Source organism: Neolamprologus multifasciatus, chromosome 7, assembly GCF_963576455.1.
Source record: "Neolamprologus multifasciatus chromosome 7, fNeoMul1.2, whole genome shotgun sequence".
NCBI lineage: Eukaryota > Metazoa > Chordata > Actinopteri > Cichliformes > Cichlidae > Neolamprologus > Neolamprologus multifasciatus.
This window is the reverse complement of record NC_140445.1, coordinates 24,295,543-24,313,182: the sequence shown is the minus strand read 5'-3', so window position 1 is coordinate 24,313,182 and position 17,640 is coordinate 24,295,543. Positions and strand designations below refer to the sequence as shown.

At 38.6% G+C, this 17,640-nt stretch overlaps 4 protein-coding genes across 6 annotated transcripts in view; 2 read left to right on the top strand and 2 right to left on the bottom strand.

The window, feature by feature from the left end:
• cabp7b (calcium binding protein 7b) overlaps positions 1–6,575 on the top strand; it is a 33,380-nt gene extending 26,805 nt beyond the window's left edge. For both annotated transcript variants that reach the window (XM_085167295.1, XM_085167294.1), the window contains one exon: positions 40–6,575. In XM_085167295.1, the coding sequence (XP_085023421.1) occupies positions 40–167 (128 nt within the window). In that variant the 3' untranslated portion in view covers positions 168–6,575. The remainder of the gene's footprint in view (positions 1–39) is intronic.
• zmat5 (zinc finger, matrin-type 5) lies at positions 6,178–11,408 on the bottom strand. 2 transcript variants are annotated; one of them, XM_085167298.1, is made up of 6 exons: positions 11,083–11,261; positions 10,100–10,270; positions 9,927–9,989; positions 9,298–9,378; positions 7,136–7,244; positions 6,178–7,030 (listed from the first exon to the last, which is right to left on the bottom strand). In XM_085167298.1, exons 2-6 carry the CDS (start codon positions 10,224–10,226, stop codon positions 6,883–6,885), a joined length of 528 nt encoding a protein of 175 aa, XP_085023424.1. In that variant the 5' UTR covers positions 10,227–10,270; positions 11,083–11,261; the 3' UTR covers positions 6,178–6,882. The 2 variants fall into 2 exon arrangements, with proteins under 2 accessions (XP_085023424.1, XP_085023423.1); XM_085167297.1 differs by lacking the exon at positions 11,083–11,261 and adding an exon at positions 11,271–11,408 and having other exon boundaries at positions 6,396–7,030.
• Positions 11,403–12,114, top strand: uqcr10 (ubiquinol-cytochrome c reductase, complex III subunit X). The gene is made up of 2 exons (XM_085167299.1): positions 11,403–11,585; positions 11,772–12,114. The coding sequence occupies exons 1-2, from the start codon at positions 11,445–11,447 to the stop codon at positions 11,817–11,819; spliced, it is 189 nt and encodes a 62-aa protein (XP_085023425.1). The 5' UTR covers positions 11,403–11,444; the 3' UTR covers positions 11,820–12,114.
• Positions 12,115–12,218: 104 nt separating this feature from the next.
• On the bottom strand, positions 12,219–17,172 carry LOC146514300 (galactosylceramide sulfotransferase-like). Its single transcript, XM_085167293.1, has 3 exons — positions 16,826–17,172; positions 15,876–16,017; positions 12,219–15,780 (listed from the first exon to the last, which is right to left on the bottom strand). Exons 1-3 carry the CDS (start codon positions 17,016–17,018, stop codon positions 14,643–14,645), a joined length of 1,473 nt encoding a protein of 490 aa, XP_085023419.1. The 5' UTR covers positions 17,019–17,172; the 3' UTR covers positions 12,219–14,642.
• Between the last annotated feature and the right edge of the window lie 468 nt (positions 17,173–17,640).

Below are 17,640 nucleotides of genomic sequence, written 5' to 3'. Positions count from 1 at the left end.
GCAGTTTTGTTCTGTCTGTTCTTCCCTTTCTTTCCGCAGCAAGCCCAACACAACAGGAAAAACACACTTGTGTGCGTAAAAGCCTGATTTGTGCCTTCGCTATTGCATTTATCATCAGCGTCATGCTCATCGCAGCGAATCAAATGCTCCGCAGAGGGATGAAGTAAATACGCGATGCCTGCTGGTTACAAACGGATTTACAGACAGACAGGGAAAATGCAAATGTTAACCAAAATACTTTATCATTTTGGGTTTTATTCACAGCTGACACCCTCGATGATGCAATCATAGGATCGCTCTGATATGGATAAAATGATGTCATGCAGTGGTTCTGTGTGATCACTAATCGTAGTACAGACAATAGAGAGAAAGGTATTTCAAGGGCTGATTGTTATCCAAAACAAGTTACATCTCATTCATTAAGATGGTTGATGTTTGCTAAGATTAGACAGAAAATCAGGCTCCAATTCTCCAAAATTTCAGAGTGCAGCAAGTGTTGTAACAATAGCTGTGCTTTGTCAGTGCATTTAATGTTGCTCTCAAGAACCCTGCCATTTGGAGTGCACCAAATAACGACAGCACCAATGATAGTAATAAAGCAATACAAAAGCGGGCCACATACTCCGTAATTTCAAATCGAGCTAAAAACATAAGGACAAATCACTGTGCGCTGCATGCTGTGTCTCTTATGTCTCTGTTTACTGTAGTGTGTCATGACTTTCAACTTGCATCAGGTCTGACAGACTTAACCAGCACCTTCTGCGATCTAAAAATACCAAAAAAGAGCCCCTCAAATTCAAAACACAAAACTGGACTACTAATGGATGTATCAGTCTGTCTGTCGGTCAGTTCGACTCAATTGGTTCACCCCTTTATCCAGCTTGAAATATTTCCATGAATGTTGCATGTCATTCATGGCACCCATGCTGTGAGATCTAATGAATTTGGCAGTGCCCTGTTTTGTTTTTTCTCTGCTATTGTGTTGATATTTTGTGATAGATGAACCATAAATGGGTGAGCTGCATTAGCATTAGCATGCTGTCACTCTCATTAAGATCATGCTGCCGAGCTAAGGCTAGCATCAGAGTGCTGCTGTACAGTTTCAACAAACTGCTACAATGCCTGAGCTAAAATATTTTCATGTTACATTTATTTTAAGACCAACACAGAGCGTTTCATGAAGTCATTCAAACTGTTAGGTTTGTTTCTTGTCCCACCAGTTGCCACAAACCTAAATCATGCATTCGCTAACTTGTAGCTTCAACTTCTAACGAAGACCTTAATTTGAATCAAAATAAAGGCGCATTATATTTAAACAAATGGACAAAGACTTATGTCCATTTGTTTGATGGATGTGATGTGAAAGCATCCAAATATTTGCAGCGAGAGGCATAAACCGGTCAACAAGCACAGCAACTGGATTCACAGCTCAAAAGAGAGGACCTACAGTTGTGATCCACAACCGCATGTTATGTACTCTAGTCAAATTATCAGTGGAAGAAACTCCGACAGGCCTGTTTCAAAAGAAATGTCACACTTTTTTCACAGTTAATTATTTTTGCTTTAAAGCTCAGAAGAAGCTTTCTTGGTTGAGCAGATTGAGATTGCTTTCTAAAGCAAATTAATATTTTGTTAGCTGTAATGTGAAACAACTGTAGCTGAAGAATTAAACTTCACAAAAAAATCACAAGAATTAATAAACCAGACAAGAGTGTGTGTGGGGGCTTTATATAAAGCTCCAGATACAAAGAGAAATACTGGTATCTTGATGTCCAGCCAAACGAATAACATGTTTTATATCCATAGCCTGCCTGCAATACATGCACATGCTGCATGTTTCAAATGTGCGCATCTGTAAGACGCATCAAAATCATAACGAGGCACTAAAAAACATTTGAGTAGCTGTATGACACGAGCTACCAGCTATAAATAAATCAAAAGAAGTTTAGAATTTAGATAAAACTAAATAATAATTGTATTTATAGCAAATAAGTATGAAGTAATTCAAGCTGCAAAATTGCATGTACATTAGATTAGAAGTAAATGTGTGTTATATGTGTGTGAGATTATTGAAATCTGGTGTAAGTGTTCAAATAATTATGCAATTTGTAAAGTGATCATTGCAAAAAAAAATCTCAGTATTTGACATTTTTCTGTAAATGTCGACTTTTTTGTGGATGTGCACAGTATTACAGTTTTTCGCAACTGTTAAGACACGTTTCTTGGCGATTTCTGTCATCTATAAACACAAAACCCAGTTTGTAAAATAAAAAACTGAAAGTTAGACAAGTCTCCTCTGGCAATAGGACTATCATGACTCTGATGAACATGTCACACTAAAAAAATCCAACTCAATGTTCAGAGCACGCATTTTCAGAAAAGGTCAATCTGTTTGTTCTACAAATTGCACAAATGTATACATTCACCGGCCACTTTATTATACACATCTGTTAAACTGTTTCACACAGCTGTCTTATCAGCAAATCACATGGCAGCAGTTCAGTACATTTAGGCATGTAGATATGGACAAGACAATCTGCTGCACTGAGCAAGGAAATATAGTTAAGTGACTTTAAACATGGCATTTTTGCTGGTGCCAGATGGGCTACTCAAATGCGCTCCACAGTCACCAGATCTCAACCCAACCAATCATAGCTGTGTAACCAACAAACTTGCAGCAACTGTGAGATGCTTTCATGTTAATATGGACCAAAATCTCTGATTGTTTCCAGCACCTTGTTGAATCTGTGCCATGAAAAATTAAAGCAGTTCAGAATGCAAAAGAGGGTCGAACCCTTTACCTGCACTGTGTGACTAATAAAGTGACAATTTCCTGTAAATGCACTGACTATTCAGTAAACGATATTCAAGAATTTGGTGGCCACAGAGAACATGACAAGTGTGGTTTGAATTCTTTGTCCTGCTCCACTTTCTACTCATAATTATCGGCTGTGCAATCTGACACCGCTTAAACTGAGTAAATAACATAATTAACAGCAAGCCTGAACAATTTTAAGTTGTTCTTAGGAAATGTGCTTAACTTATGCCTCCTGTGGTTTCCGTTAAGCATCACAAGTATATCAGTGTGAAAATGTGAGTGAGAGTGTATTTAGGAGTAAACTAGATCTGCAAATTGCATCTAACTTTGCCAGGAGAGCAATTCATTTAATACTAGATTTAGAAAACTGTGCATTTGACACAGAGAAACAAAGCTTGTGTATTATCAGTTCAGAAAAACTGTAGAATACTAAATACTTTGCAGTATGCTGTGAACAGTAATTTGACATATCATAAAAATGTTGTTTTCTGGCTTTTACATGGACCACCAAAACAACATATTGTTTAAAGTATAACATGGTTATATTTTCTTACTTGGAAAGTAATACATTAAATCTATGTGGATTTATTATGAATGTAAGCATAATGTTTTGTAAAAAAAAAAAAAAAAAAAAAAAAGTAAAAATAATTTTAAAAAGAGGGGAAAAAATTAGGTTTCTGATATAATTTTCCAGTTTGACTGAACATTCAGATAAAATCTTTTGCATGTATTTACGCCATGCACACAACTCTTTTGATTATTTGTCATTTTTCTGAATGTTTTCTTTAACAAAGTAAAAAACAATATTCTCTATATTTTTTTCTTCCTCTTTTTACCTTAAAGGTTTATGAAAGCTATATCAGAGTGAAAGTATATACTACTGAGAGTCATACTGGCAATAAAACTGATATTTTTTCCGTATATAGTAACTGTTTATGTAAAAGAATTTAAAAAACTATTTGTATGACATCGCATTACCTCTCCATGAACATATCATGTAAAGTATGGGATTTTATGTGAATGTAAAATATAGTTACTGTGCCAAATCTTAACACGTGTGACAAATTGTGTCCTATTCTGTAGGTTACTGTGTTTTGATGAAAAGATTTATGTAAATTTTGTCAACAGGTTGTTAAAAATGTTCAATTTAAATGTAAATTTAATTTTGACTGTCAAGGTTTTCTGTTCTGTGCCTTTTTGTAACTTGGAGTTTTAAAAGCTGCACTTTCATGAAACTGAAGTAAAGACGTAAAAAGATGGGAATCAATCACATGAATACATGGCTTGAGGGAAAAAATGATACAAGATTTATTTTTAATAGGTGTCATAATAAAATATTAAGTATTTCTGTTTTATCTTTATCACTTCTCTGTTCTTAACACAATATCCTGCTTTGTTCTTATTTTGTTTTTTCTGTAACTGTTACTGCACATGTAGAGGTTACTGCATCAATTATACACTTATGTAAGTGATGTCTATAGATGCATGTAGTCCAATAAAAACAAGTGCATTAAGAAACCTGTTTGTTATTTTAAATTTCAATTTAAAAGATGTAAGAAAAGTAGAAGTAGTTCATAAAAGTAGAAAGAGTTATTGTGGAATTTATTCACACAGTAAACTTATAACTTGGAGGGCAACAAGAAAATTAAGAGCAGATCTAAAAAATTCTGAATTTATCTCGTTTTCAGCCACTTCACATTCGAGGGAGAACAGTTGCCATGTTTCCTTGTAATCAGCCCCTTTTTCACTGCTTTTTTCTTGGCAAATTGTTTTGTAGCTTGATCCCGCCAACAACTATCAATAATGTGATTTAGAACAACACAGGAGTGTCCACACTGGATAAGACAAGCAGCAATATAGCAAAAGGACTGGAATGTCAATGACATTCAGACATGGTAACCTTTACTGAGGTGAAGCTGTGGGGCGACAGTTAAACTCTTTTCCAAATCTGAGGTGAGACAAATAACCACCAGTGGGAGCAAAGGATACCGACTGACATACAGTTACAAGTTCTTAACTTGGTGGACACGATTTTTGTAGTTTTGAGGATTGTAAGCTAAGAATCAAGATGTGATTGAAGTGGAGAGTTTCTGCTTTGTTGCATCAGTTAAGGAGTTACAGCCATATTTACATGAAGTTCCTGATATTAAGATGCTTAAAAATAATTGGACAGTTGACTGACCAGGTGAGGCCTGTTCCCATGTTAATTAATAACAAATGAAATGGACATAATATCTGAAGTTTCTTCCAAGTGTTTAATATATGTTTTCAGTGTATTTTATTTTTCACTATAGATTGATCAAAGTTATAGCAAAAACTACAAGTGTTCAAATCTACAATCTGATTCATTCTAAAACAGAATAAATAGACTGGTCAGCTCAGCAGCACCAAAAGGCATAAAAAGGCATAAAAAGATCACAAAAGACAACTAAAGTGCATGATGACAGAATTCTTTCAATGGTTAAGAAAAACAACTTCACAGATGGCAATTTCCCAGGACTGTCAACTATGTATATCTCAGTCTCCTACACTCTCCAACATTTGTTTTTTATCTGATGTCATTGAGAAAGTTCTGTCAAATGTTTCCACACAACTGTGTTAACTCCTAAGAAACAGTTTAAGTTTACTTGGGTCATTTGTCCCATTGCAATTCAACACCCTGTTTTGTATTTCTTAAGAGTTTCTCACTTAGATGGAACCACTTGCCTTAAGTAAATCCAAAGAAAATGTTTTTTGAATTGACTGTATTTCATTGAAATAACACAAATGACACAAACCAAAGAGGATTCCTTAAAAACAACAATAATGAGATAGAGCATCTTTAGGTGAAACAAGCCTGATCCACAGAATTCCCACCCAACACCTCAACAGAGTCAAATGATCTGCAATATCCCTGTGCCAAACACCACAGCACACTGCATAGAGGACCTGTGCAAGGTTAGGGACCTGGACACCTCTGAGTCCAGTCTGCCAATAACACATGTGCATGTTTAACAAGCATACATGTGATGCATAGGGGATGGTCAACCTGCAAGCAGCCAGGCAAAAGCAGGCTGCCACATCCCTAACCTTGTCACCACCACCGTTTCCCTAATAGCATCCAGTGGTAGCCTTCAAGCACAAGGGAGACCTACACAATATTAGGCAGGTGTTGTGAAGGATGAGTGACTACTGTACATTTCAGCATTATCTGAGCAAAGAATATTAAATACTTGAGGGTTTTTTAAAAAAACAAAAAAAACAAAGACAATTAGAAATATATTAGTCACAAATCCAAGGGATTTGCACGATGCTTACTAAGAAATAAATTAACCAACTTTCTGACTATTAAAACTTTCATTATAAGATTCAATCCAGTGTTTCACTTCACATATCATTTTGAAAACTAAATTGTGTTTTCTAGTGGCTGGGTTAGTAATAAAAATGAAGTCATGAGATCAAGATCATAGGTGTGAATGTGCGAGTAAATGTGAGTGCGAATGGTTGTCTGTCTCTGTGTGTTGGCCCTGCGACAGACTGGCGATCTGTCCAGGGTGTACCCCGCCTCTTGCCCTATGACAGCTGGGATAGGGTCCAGCGCCCCCCGCGACCATGAAAAGGATAAGCGGACGCGAATGGATTGATGGATGGAGATAAAGGAATCCCCCATGATGCAGCGCAGAATTAAAACCATGCAAAAAAAAAAAAAAAAAAGGTTTCCATCTGCTCGGCAATCATTCATTCCCTTTGGGCCCACATCATATCAAATGTAACTCCTCAGAGGAGTCTCACTTTAAGGGCACTCTGTGACTTATCAGTGCAAAAATTGCATCAATTACCCCGATGTTGTACAGTTACTGTTCAACTCAGATTTTGTTTTGAAATATATGCAAATACTTTACTCATCTAAGAGAAGTAAATTTATTATTCAAATGAAAAACAGCAACAAACAACAAGTGAAATCTTCCTTTCATGCTGAAAATCCTTTAAAAACTAAAATAATATTGGTTTTCTGAACCATTCCTCCTTTTATTAATGTTGGGTATTGGCTTAACAGTCATCTGAACCCTCAAAGTGAATGTCACTCAACCCCACTCAGTGTTCATGTTGATTTTCCACCCGCCTGGAGGAGGGGGTTGAAGTGAGGGCGGTAGGTCAGGAATGGAGAGGAGCTGTTGAAGTATGCCATTTTCTGCTTGACTTTCCTCACTGTCTTCCTCTGTTTTTAGATCTCTGCAGAAATAAATAATAGAATAGGTGAATTCATAATCAACAGGAGTGAAATTTGTCATGCGAGCCATGTAGAATGAGTGTTAAAACAAAAATGAAGGTACATACCCTTTACTACCAAGGGCAGCTCTCTTCTTTTCCCTTCTCGAGAGCCATTCTTCTATACTTCGTCCAGGCATAATTCTGTCCTCAGAGTCCTCTCTGTGTTGTCTTTCATCTGAGAAAAGGAAATAGCTCATTCAACTCAGCATATAGCAGTTTACACACTCATCTGTAGGAAATGTGCTCAACAAGTAGTACTTGTCTTTCTTTACTAGCAGTTTCTTTGAACTAATTTTTTTCCAGAGATTGTTTAACTGCTGGTCTTTGTGGCTTTAATTCAGTAACCCCGGTTCTCTGAAAACAGTGAGTCATCTCACAACGGTGAGTGCTTTCTGGCATGGCCAATCATAGAAGCTCCTCCACCACCACATCCAACTAAGACAAACCAATCACTTCAAGGACATGGGCTCCCCAATACCCTTTATGATAGCCCCACCAGACATTCTCAAGGTACTTCTTCCACGTGCCCTTGCAAATACGGCAGTGCAGTGAGATACCGCACTCAGCTTTCAGAGAACAGGGGTTACTCTGGTGAATGGACACTCTCTTTCGAACCTTACGGTACTCTGTATCTCATAATGGATGTTACAGATCATTCTCAGATTGCATACTCTGAAGTCTATAACACCATACCCCAGGCAGGTGGATAACTCACACCCACTCCAAAGGTCAGTATACAGCTAAGAGCACACACTAAGTATCATTGCTTAACTAACAGCTGCACAGATGCCCCACACATAAATACCATTAAGATGAGATAGCTGATAAGATAGCCATTCCTCAGGTGAAATGAGCACACAGATACTCAGGAAGCTTCAGTATCCGGGACTCACGTGCCATCACAATAGAGAGCAAGCAATAGGACAGTTTCTCAAATATACCAATTGTCATCATAAAGTGAACGTATGGAAAGAGTGTGGAATGCTTGTTTTGGTGGAGATGATACATGAATGACTGTGCCATCTACTTTCATCTAATGCCTCATCTACTACATACATGCCAGAACAGCAGGCATGAGCTGCTGACAAGAAGCTCACGCAAATATTTTTCCATCATAAAGATTCCTTTACTCCACCTTCTTGCTGCAGGACATCTAATGCACTATCTTGCTGCCACAAGCTTTCGACTTTTACGAAGATCAATCTAGGAGGGAGATGGAGAGAGCTGAGTTTCCCCGATAGTGAAGCTCAAATTCCACCATGTCTGGGCAGGAGGGAGAACAGCATCCTCCTCATTATCATCTCTGTGGAGATCGATGTAACATCGTCCTTATCTTCTTCAAGTTCCTCTTCAGAATTGAGGAGCTGGTTGAAGAACATAGGAAATTCAGTCTCTTGCTTCTTGAACATGCCTCCCAACAAGTGCCAGCTAAGCTGGGTTTGTCGCTGGACTTCACCACAGTGTCGGATTATTAGGGACCGACTTTTGAGGCCACTGACCCTCGCAAATGCCACTCCAGGATTCTGCCTAGCATTGCGCTGCAGTGCTCGGGAGAAGCATGTTTAACATGCATACATATGATGGGTCTTTCCCTGACATGGTGAAGCTACAAGCAGCTAGGCAAAACCAGGACGCTACATCCCAAACCTTGTCACCACCAGCATTTCACTAATGGGTTCAAGTCGTAGCCCTAACCACCAAAGCTCAGCTTTACAGCTAACAAATAGCTGCACAAACACAAGCTTTTATTTTTGTAATGAAAACATAATTGCAACAAAACGACAATTAATCCTGAAACTACAAAAACCCAAGTTTGGAGGCAACCCTGATGGCTGCATCTGTAAATAGTTAAGCGTTTAAGGACTACTGAGGACCTCTAATGATCTTCACGTGGAAGAAAACAAGGACGCTGGTATGGAGCCAGGGGACAGACACCATTTTCTTGAAGTGATTTATGTGTCTTAGACGGGGTATTAGTGGGCACACAAGAAGATGCTTTCCACTGCTATAGAGAGTGAGGTTGAAAAGAGAACACAGTATTCTCCAGTATTATATATTTAACAATTGTAATACAAAGCTAAAAGTTCATGAAAATATAAAAATGTTTTTACTTTGATTAGAAAAATATCTTTCCATTTGAAATGATCTGTGTATGATGCTTGCTTTGCTTCGGGGTCCTGTAACGCATATCACAAGGTAAACAGCACCATCTTCTGTTCACAGCTTACCTTCCACCTGTCTTTGTAAGTTAAATAGCTCTTCTTCTGTCATATGAGAAAATCTGCAGTTGGAGCCGAAATCACAAATTCCTAAAAAACAGAGAGAAAGAAATTCCACATTTAAATTCATTTTTACTGATACTAAATCAATTCACAAAAATATGATCAAAGTGCTTTACTTTGTAGAGTAAAAACCCTCTAATAATTGGGAGAAACCCCCGACAGCCTTGTTATCAGGTTTAAACACGATCTTGGCTTCCATTTTTTCACAGTCACACCCAAGATATTGGAAGGGAAGCTATCTCCTGCAACAGGTCGAGGGTGAGGGGAAGGTGGCAGTACTGTTAGTACTCTCACTGAAACTTTTTGGAAGACTTTTCAGGGATCCTTTAGAATAATAAGGAATTAAAATAGTCCTGCCTAGAAGTAACAATTTATTTCAGTATTTCAGAAGAAAGAAGGACATCCTAGAATATGCTAGAGAAAAGATAAACACTGGTCAAAGTGGCTCCAACATTCCTCACACTGTTACTGCTGGCCATGGTGTTGTAATCTAGAGTTAGTATAAGTAGCACTAAATAAAGCAACTTTGCTATTGCTTGTATTTGTCAGTAGAGAATTACAGGTCATTCTGATACCTTTTTGGAGAAACTTCCTGCAGGGCTTCTTTTCTTGCTCATCATTCAGAATAGCTGCAGAGTCTGTGAAGAGAAAATGCTGGTTATCATACACAGTTAATCACATATTATGAAAAAGCAATGCATAATTTTTCAACTAAAGATTTTCATGGATATGCTACTGCTACTCTCACCTCTAAAATTGTCAAACCAAGCTTTTTTTGCTCGGTGATGCTGAACACCATTCAGATGCTTTTTTCTGTTATGCATGTTGTCCTGAAAAGACCGGTCGCAGTAGTCACAATAGTACCTCTTCCCCATGGTCAAAGCTGTGTTCAGAGTATGGCAATATCACCTTTAAACACCTGAATGACAGTAAATAGTAAACAAAATCAAAACTGTTCTGAAAATATAGAGTAAAAGAATACATGAATAGTTTCTATACCATAGTTAGGGTGACTTTAACTAAGAAAACCTACATCAGTAAGGAACAACTGACCACTGTGCCCACATCTATTAGATTATAACAAAAATATGAGCAAGTACATATGTAAGAAACCCTGGAGAGGTGTGTGAGTGAAAAGGGAGACAGGCGTAACAGTGAAGATGCAAATAGTAGAGGTAGTGGAGGCAGATGATCCAGGGTCAATCATCCAAAGCAACAGACAGTGCACAAGAGAGGTGAAGAAGGGAGTGCTGGCAGGTTGGAGTGAATGGAGATGAGTTTCAGGGTGAAAGAGTGAAAGGGAAGATTTACAAGATGGCAGTGAGATCTATGGTTTGGAGATGGTAAAAAGAAAGAAAAACAGGAGGTGGAGCTGGAGAAGCTGAAAATCTTGACTGGGGGGACCAGAATAGACAGGATTAGAAATGAGTACATCAGAGGGACAGCTCAGTTTGGAGACAAAGTTAGAGAGGCAAGGCTGAGATGTTTTGGATAATTGCAAATGGGGGATAGACTATAGTGGATATTATGGACAAAAGATGTTGAATATGTAGCTCGCAGGCATAAGGAAAAGAGGAAACCAAAGAAAAGATTTATGGGTGTCTTGAAGGAGCGGTGGCCCACCACTAAAGAGAGCAGCCGGAAGAATAAGAAGACGTTTACAGCAAAATGTTCATATAAGTTCACGTGTGCAAGCCAGGGTTAAAAATGCTTAGGAATAAAAGTCCTTACACGACAAACTGGGACCAACAGCACATCTACTGACACAAACGTCCGCGACCATTTATTTAGTTGCTATCTGTTTTGTTTTTGTTTGTTTTTTAAGTCTGAAACTACGAAGCATAATTGAAGAAGCACTGAGACGAAATACGTGCATACTAATCACACTCTCAAGCCCAAAACCGCACAGCAAACCATACCTCAAATATTTATCCCTGATGATATTATAGCATGCTGACTACAGCCTAGGTGGCAAAGGCGTTGTCCTAACAAAAGGTACCGGGTATCTGTTTATTAGCATCCGGCCACCAAGCTAAAGCGGAAGTTTCGCGCTAGCGCATCCGTTCCTGCGCAGTGAGTACTGAACCGTCGACATGGCGTTGGCTAAGTCTGTCTACAATCTTCTCTTCAGGAGGACATCCACGTTCGCTGTAACCATCATGGTTGGAGCTGTCCTCTTTGAACGAGTATTTGACCAAGGTGGAGATGCGATCTTTGAGCAAATGAATCGCGGGGTGAGTGCGTGTTTTGGGCTTTTAAAGCGCCTGACCTTGTACGCAGAGGGCGAAGCGGCGCTAGCGTTAGCCAAGCTAACTTGCCCGCTAAGTCGAGCGTTCTGGTCTTTTGACAACTTCTTCCTTTAGCAATGCCCGTCAGTTCTCTGAAAACTCTAACATTAAATTACATGTGTTTTATTGCAGAAACTGTGGAAACATATTAAGCACAACTATGAAAACAAAGAAGAATAATGGAACACTGGCTGGGGTTCTATAAGGCTCGATGGCATATGTTGTCACATTTCCATTATCCATTCTTCATGGGCTCCACACCTGAATCAATTCAACATGGACAATGTACTCAAAGTCATGCCCAGGCTATCGGCGGCTGCCAAGGGACCTACGAGAGCCGACAGACTGTCCAGACCCCGTGAGGATGGAACAGTGGTTTCTGTCGCTTCGTCTCCTTCCTTGATGTTAATTGTAACGCCTTCGTTTTCCTCACTGATTGTAAATTGTTAAATTAAACATGTATTTGTCTAACATACTTAAGCGTCTTGGTTTATCACGTTGAATATCTTTAAAAAGTTTCTATGTCCTTTCACCATGTAGTTATTTCTAGTATCTAGGAGAGAACTCATGTCAACTGCATGTTTGCAAACTTTTATTAAGCAAGTGATTTCTACTTCTTTTTTTTTTTTTCAACCTGTATTTAACCAGCAAAGTGTATTGTTGAGGCAGTCTCTCTTGTGTGGGGTTACAGAGGCAGCATTGATCTGACATTATTTGATGACAAGAAAAACTGAAGGTCTTGAAGAAAATCCACACAGAAGCACACACAAGGTGTCTGTTTAACGGGGGAAAGACAGTTGTCTAGTATATATTTGCAGAAGTTGAGTTGCTGTGGGGTTTTCAGCTAAGAGTTTTGAAGTCATTTGTCAATGCTTAACAATTTTGTAATATCCCCTCCAATGAATGTACAAGTCTTAATATCTTGATGGAGGATGGCATAGATTTTATACTGGAAACCCTTCCTGTTCCAACCCTCCCACTGTTCCAGGCTTAGGACCAGCACTAGGCCCCTCCAAAGGTCAATGTGTGTGTCTTTTCGGTCTTGGATCTTGTGCTTTTATGGGTGAATGTGAATGAACCCCTATTCATGCACACTGTTAAACCTGCATTAAAAGACTGATCACCAAAAGAAAAACTATTAATTCCATAATTTTCTTGTGGAAGTTATATAAGAGCAGGAAATTTGGGAATTCTGTCTTTCAGCAATTTGAAGCATTTCTACTTTATTATACTGTTAAGCAGGGAAGGAAATTTCAGAGGGAAACACATACACTAGCAGAAAAGGCACCCAGTTAAATGAGGCAAACTGCCACATAACCACAAAAATATTTGGACCAATTGACCACTTTCGCCACACTCACTGCATTACAATAAAACTGGGTCAAGTTCATGTAACAAAAATAACAGTCACATCACCAAAAGGTAAATGATTTTCAGGCTGCTAGATTTTATCAGTTACATTCATTGGCTGATACACAGCTATACAGTAGATAATGACTGATACTCAAACACACCTGTCACAAGCTTTCTGCTGTTGCTTATTACAGTTTGCCTGACTACAAAGTAAAAGCAGGTGTAAAAAATATTTTAGTTATGGAAAATTTATACTTTAGAAAAAACTTGAATACAGACTAACACAAGATTTTGCGCTAACTAAATAACATAACATAAACATGTATTTTGTTTCAAACCTTGGCAGTTCAAACAACCTTGCCAAGTCAACAAGTGACAGTAAGTGATGAGATGTTAGTGTTATTTGTACTGTAAAACTTAAACTTATCAGTTGTAATAATTAGAAGTAACACTTAATCTTATCAAACTCAATAACTAAACAAGCACCCACTATCACAACAAATGGAAACTAAACTAAAACAAAATACAAAAACAGTTGCAAAAACACTGTCTTAGCTCTGCTGCAAGCACATGTATAAGAAATCATCCTTAAGCAAAAAAGTGATTCATATTTTCACAATGCGGGGAAGGTTCATCTAAGCTCCAGATTCTGACATCATGCTCTCCATATCACTATCATTCTCAGGGAGCCAAACCTGTGCAGAACTTCTCCATGGACATAAAAAGTGATTACGCTCTTTATCCAGTGCAAGGAGGTCCATGTATCACTGAAGCTTGTGTACTCTCCAAGTGTCAGTGCATCTGCCAGCAGCTACCAAGTGAAGAAATTAAAAGTCACTAACTAAAACGTTTTCAGTCTTGAAATGCCAAAGAGGAAAATTTTTGGAAAAATACAACAGCTCTTTATTTAAACACTTTAATCAGCTGAGTCACCAATGACTTCATCTGCCTGAACTGAAGATTAATAGATAGGTGCACGTGTCCAACCATGTTATTGATGAAGACAACTGGTGTAAACTATTGAGAGGGTTGGAGAAAGGCCTCAGCCATTCAAATACATTCCACACAGCTGCATTTGAGTCCCAGGCCAGTGGAGGGCACACTATCACTGCCTCATACTTCCACCTGCAAGAATCCAGGTATCGCTCATGACTCACCAATGGCTCGATTACCATGTGCTTAACAAAACACCAATACCAGGGTTAGGTGAGCTGTTACATAGCTTGAAACAAATGTATTAGAAAACAAACATATAAACACATTATAACAGGAATGCTGGTTTTGTAAGTAGCCAGCCTGTTTAAACCTAAACCTAATGTTAAAAAGAAAACATAAACACATTGCCACTAACACACTAGCACAGTATTTGTTGAGTATTATTTGAGATACACATAACCAATGTTTTGGCCTTTCTCTGAATATAATCCATAACACGTGCACAAAATGTGACATTACTGTGTTTACAGTTCAAATAGGCATATTTTCACGTGACAATGAACTGCCAGTAAGAATTTATTATTAAAACCTGAAAATGTTTAAAAAAATAAGGTGAAAACATTTGTTAGGAGATGAGCATAACACACGAACATTCACTACATTAGTATTTTTACTCAATTCGCTTGTTAAAACCAGTAGGCTATGGCTCAGCCATCAGTAGATAGCATCTTTTAACCAACCCCACAGTCTTGTGAGCCACAGGCTTACGCCCAGCTCGGATAAGTATTGTATTTCAGGTGTGAGCATTTTTTCACAGACTGTCCTGAATCTCGGATCAATATCTTTCTTGATGTTGTAACCCAGGATGGAACTCTCTCCAACCGGCTGCCAGGGCAGGAAACGTCTGTTCTGAATCTTCTGCGCTTCAACCGCACCTCCGCCTTCAATACAGATGTCCTTCATCTCAGCATTGCTTCGCCTCAGCTCCTCTACCTCCTGCTTCATTCTTTCTCTCCCATATGCCTCGACTCTGGCCCAGAAGGTACCGTTAAAATACTGATAGAGTTTCCAGTCTGCCCCATTCCACTGTAGAGCTTTGGCTCTCATCTCAGCATCCAAGTGAGACACGGATGAGCTCTTGCGAGCATTAAGCTTAAAGTACAGGATGTCCTCCATTGTCCAACAGAGCAAATCCTTCAGCAGAATAAGAGACTCCTCGAAATATTCTGCAATGAGGACCAGATGAAAATGTCTTGATAAGTTCTTAATTTCTGTCATGACGCGAGGATCATCAGCCTCGAGGTTGTTATCCAAACCAAAGTCAAAAAAGAGCAGATTTTTTAGATAGAATGAGTTGAAAGCCTCTGGACTGTAGAAGGTCCAAGGGTTGTTCAGAAACTCTGCCAGCTTGTTTTCACCTCTGATCCTCCACGTAAGGGGAACTGCTTTGTGGTAGTAATGGAAGGAAGATTCAAAAAGATCCACCGGGTCACGCAAGATGGTGACGTACATGCTGTCTGGAGGCAGGAGCTTGGACACTTCTTGATGATCAAAGCGCATGTGGTTGCAAACGATGTTGAAACATTCTCCAGGTTTGTAGTCCTTCACCTGGGAGCACAGGAACGGCGATGGGTAGAAGAAGTCATTGCGCCCATCAGGAAATGCAAACCTGAGCTTGTGCTTTTCTCCAAACCTGAAGAGGATATTGAGGATGGTGCTGCTAGCTGTTTTATGCGTCTTCATAAACATGACGTTCACTTTGGGTGAGCACTCTTCTGAGTGAGACTGCTCGATCAAACTTTTGTTTTGTAATTTTGCCACACCGAGGGGACACATGTCTTTTTGGGAGTCGCTGTAAATATATCCAATAAGTCAGTTTACTGAGTTTATCTTATCTTATCTCTTATCTTTTGTGAACAAAATAATGATTTCCTTTGAAATATTTACCTGAGTTTCACTTGGTTTGGGTTTCTTAAGCAGTACAGCGCCACCATGACGTTGGTCAATAAAACCCATGGAATCAGAACTCGTAACAGAGCCTTGCATTTAGTTGCTTTGATGCTTGACATTATGTGAACCGAGAAGAAACCTGAAAATGAAATCAGAGGTTACACGAGTATAGAGGCGAGTATAGAGGCGAGTATAGAGGCGAAAGGCAAACACGGCTCTGAATTTACATACTTCATTTGATTTTACTGTTTAACTGCTGCTCTCACAAGCGCCAGACAAATCAATGAACAGCCCAAGTATGCATTTGTGGCAGGAACATCTTGCACAAAACCCTACTAATTACCTCCGTTTTCGTTTTTTATGGCAACAGTAATGAATAACGACTTATAAACATACATGCAATTCATATGTTTTAATCTGTCAAGGGGAAAAGGTTAAAACAATGTCCATATGATAAACAAGGAGAGAGGTACAGACTAAGCAGATGAGAGAGAAAATTGCTGCATCGTTCAAATAAAACATACAGCCCCTATGTTGACACTAAACACATGTTTATGGTTTTACAATTTCCTCTTCAACAAACAGCAGAGAAGAGAAACAGATCACTCTTTACTGTAACAGCATCGTGCTCAAAGAAAACATCTCATGTGAAGGGAAAAATGAGTGGACATCACATTTCTACTGCGCTTCTGTTATCGGCACGGGAAAGATGCTCACCTCTGATTAGCCAGATAAACATTCCAGATGAAGGGAGCCAAGTGGTGTCATGTGACTCTGGCTCTTTTGTACTGACTAAATATTGCTAGTGATAGCAACCCAGGTGTGAGAGTATTTGCTGAGTGTGTGTCACCAAGTAGTGAATAAGTAAGTCGAGTTAAGACTTTCAGCCTGCGTGTAAATGGTGTTGGAGTTTTTCTAGCAAAACGGAGAGTGAGAGTCTGACTTACCTGAAGATGACAGCATTAGAGGTGTTAGGGTGAGGTTAGGCTCCCTTCTAGACCTTGAAATCGCATTTGTCCATCCTAGAAGTGGTATCTTATTGGCTGCTGGATAAAGAGGAAGAGGAATTCTCCTCCCACAGGGGCAGGTATGCAAAGTAGCCTGGACCTGAAGGACACACCTCTGTATAACTGTTGTCATAAATAACCTATCAAGCTAAAAAGACGTTGCTCTAAAATGTGTTCAATTCATGTGTATATGTATAAGTATATGTTATGGTAAATATGTTATGGCTTTGATGATAGTGCATTGATGAAACTTCCAAATATAAGAGGAGGTGCATAACTCATAGTATATATTTTTACTGTATTATAGAAGTGTACTAAACTCTGTGCCAGATTTTCTCAAATTATTTTTTAAAGTCTGAATCAGACTGTATTAGCCAAATATTATTTAGCAGTTTATAATAAGTAAATGCAGTAATTAGTACTAACTAGTTTAAGTAAATTTCCTGCATTTAACCATCGTATCCAACCAAAGGGAGAAGCTGGTAAAGTAAAAAGTAAACACCTTAATGCTGTTTAAGATAACTTGTTGGTCCAGTCACACGAGCACTGGTTGAGTCACAAAGCATTTTCTTTTTATATTAAGCTATATATTAAGATTTTTATGTCAAGTCAGTTCTCTGTGACCACATATACACTTTATTAGTACACATGTTATTTACTATCCACAGTTTAGAATATATGTAGCTAGGATATACTGTTTCAAAGCTTGCACAAATGTTCATGGATGCAGTTTGAACTCCTGAAAACACAAATCT

What these genes read in the sequence shown, in the direction of transcription:
- zmat5 (XM_085167297.1), bottom strand. Translation starts at nt 10,226, where the DNA reads ATGGGGAAGAGGTACTATTGTGACTACTGCGACCGGTCTTTTCAGGAC. An exon ending in TTGGTTTGACAATTTTAGAG is followed by an intron (nt 9,990 to 10,099) that starts GTGAGAGTAGCA and finishes TTCTCTTCACAG; the next exon opens with ACTCTGCAGCTATTCTGAAT. An exon ending in CAGGAAGTTTCTCCAAAAAG is followed by an intron (nt 9,379 to 9,926) that starts GTATCAGAATGA and finishes TCTGTTTTTTAG; the next exon opens with GAATTTGTGATTTCGGCTCC.
- uqcr10 (XM_085167299.1), top strand. Translation starts at nt 11,445, where the DNA reads ATGGCGTTGGCTAAGTCTGTCTACAATCTTCTCTTCAGGAGGACATCC. An exon ending in TTGAGCAAATGAATCGCGGG is followed by an intron (nt 11,586 to 11,771) that starts GTGAGTGCGTGT and finishes GTTTTATTGCAG; the next exon opens with AAACTGTGGAAACATATTAA.
- LOC146514300 (XM_085167293.1), bottom strand. Translation starts at nt 17,018, where the DNA reads ATGACAACAGTTATACAGAGGTGTGTCCTTCAGGTCCAGGCTACTTTG. An exon ending in TCTAATGCTGTCATCTTCAG is followed by an intron (nt 16,018 to 16,825) that starts GTAAGTCAGACT and finishes TTTCATTTTCAG; the next exon opens with GTTTCTTCTCGGTTCACATA. An exon ending in CCAAACCAAGTGAAACTCAG is followed by an intron (nt 15,781 to 15,875) that starts GTAAATATTTCA and finishes ATATATTTACAG; the next exon opens with CGACTCCCAAAAAGACATGT.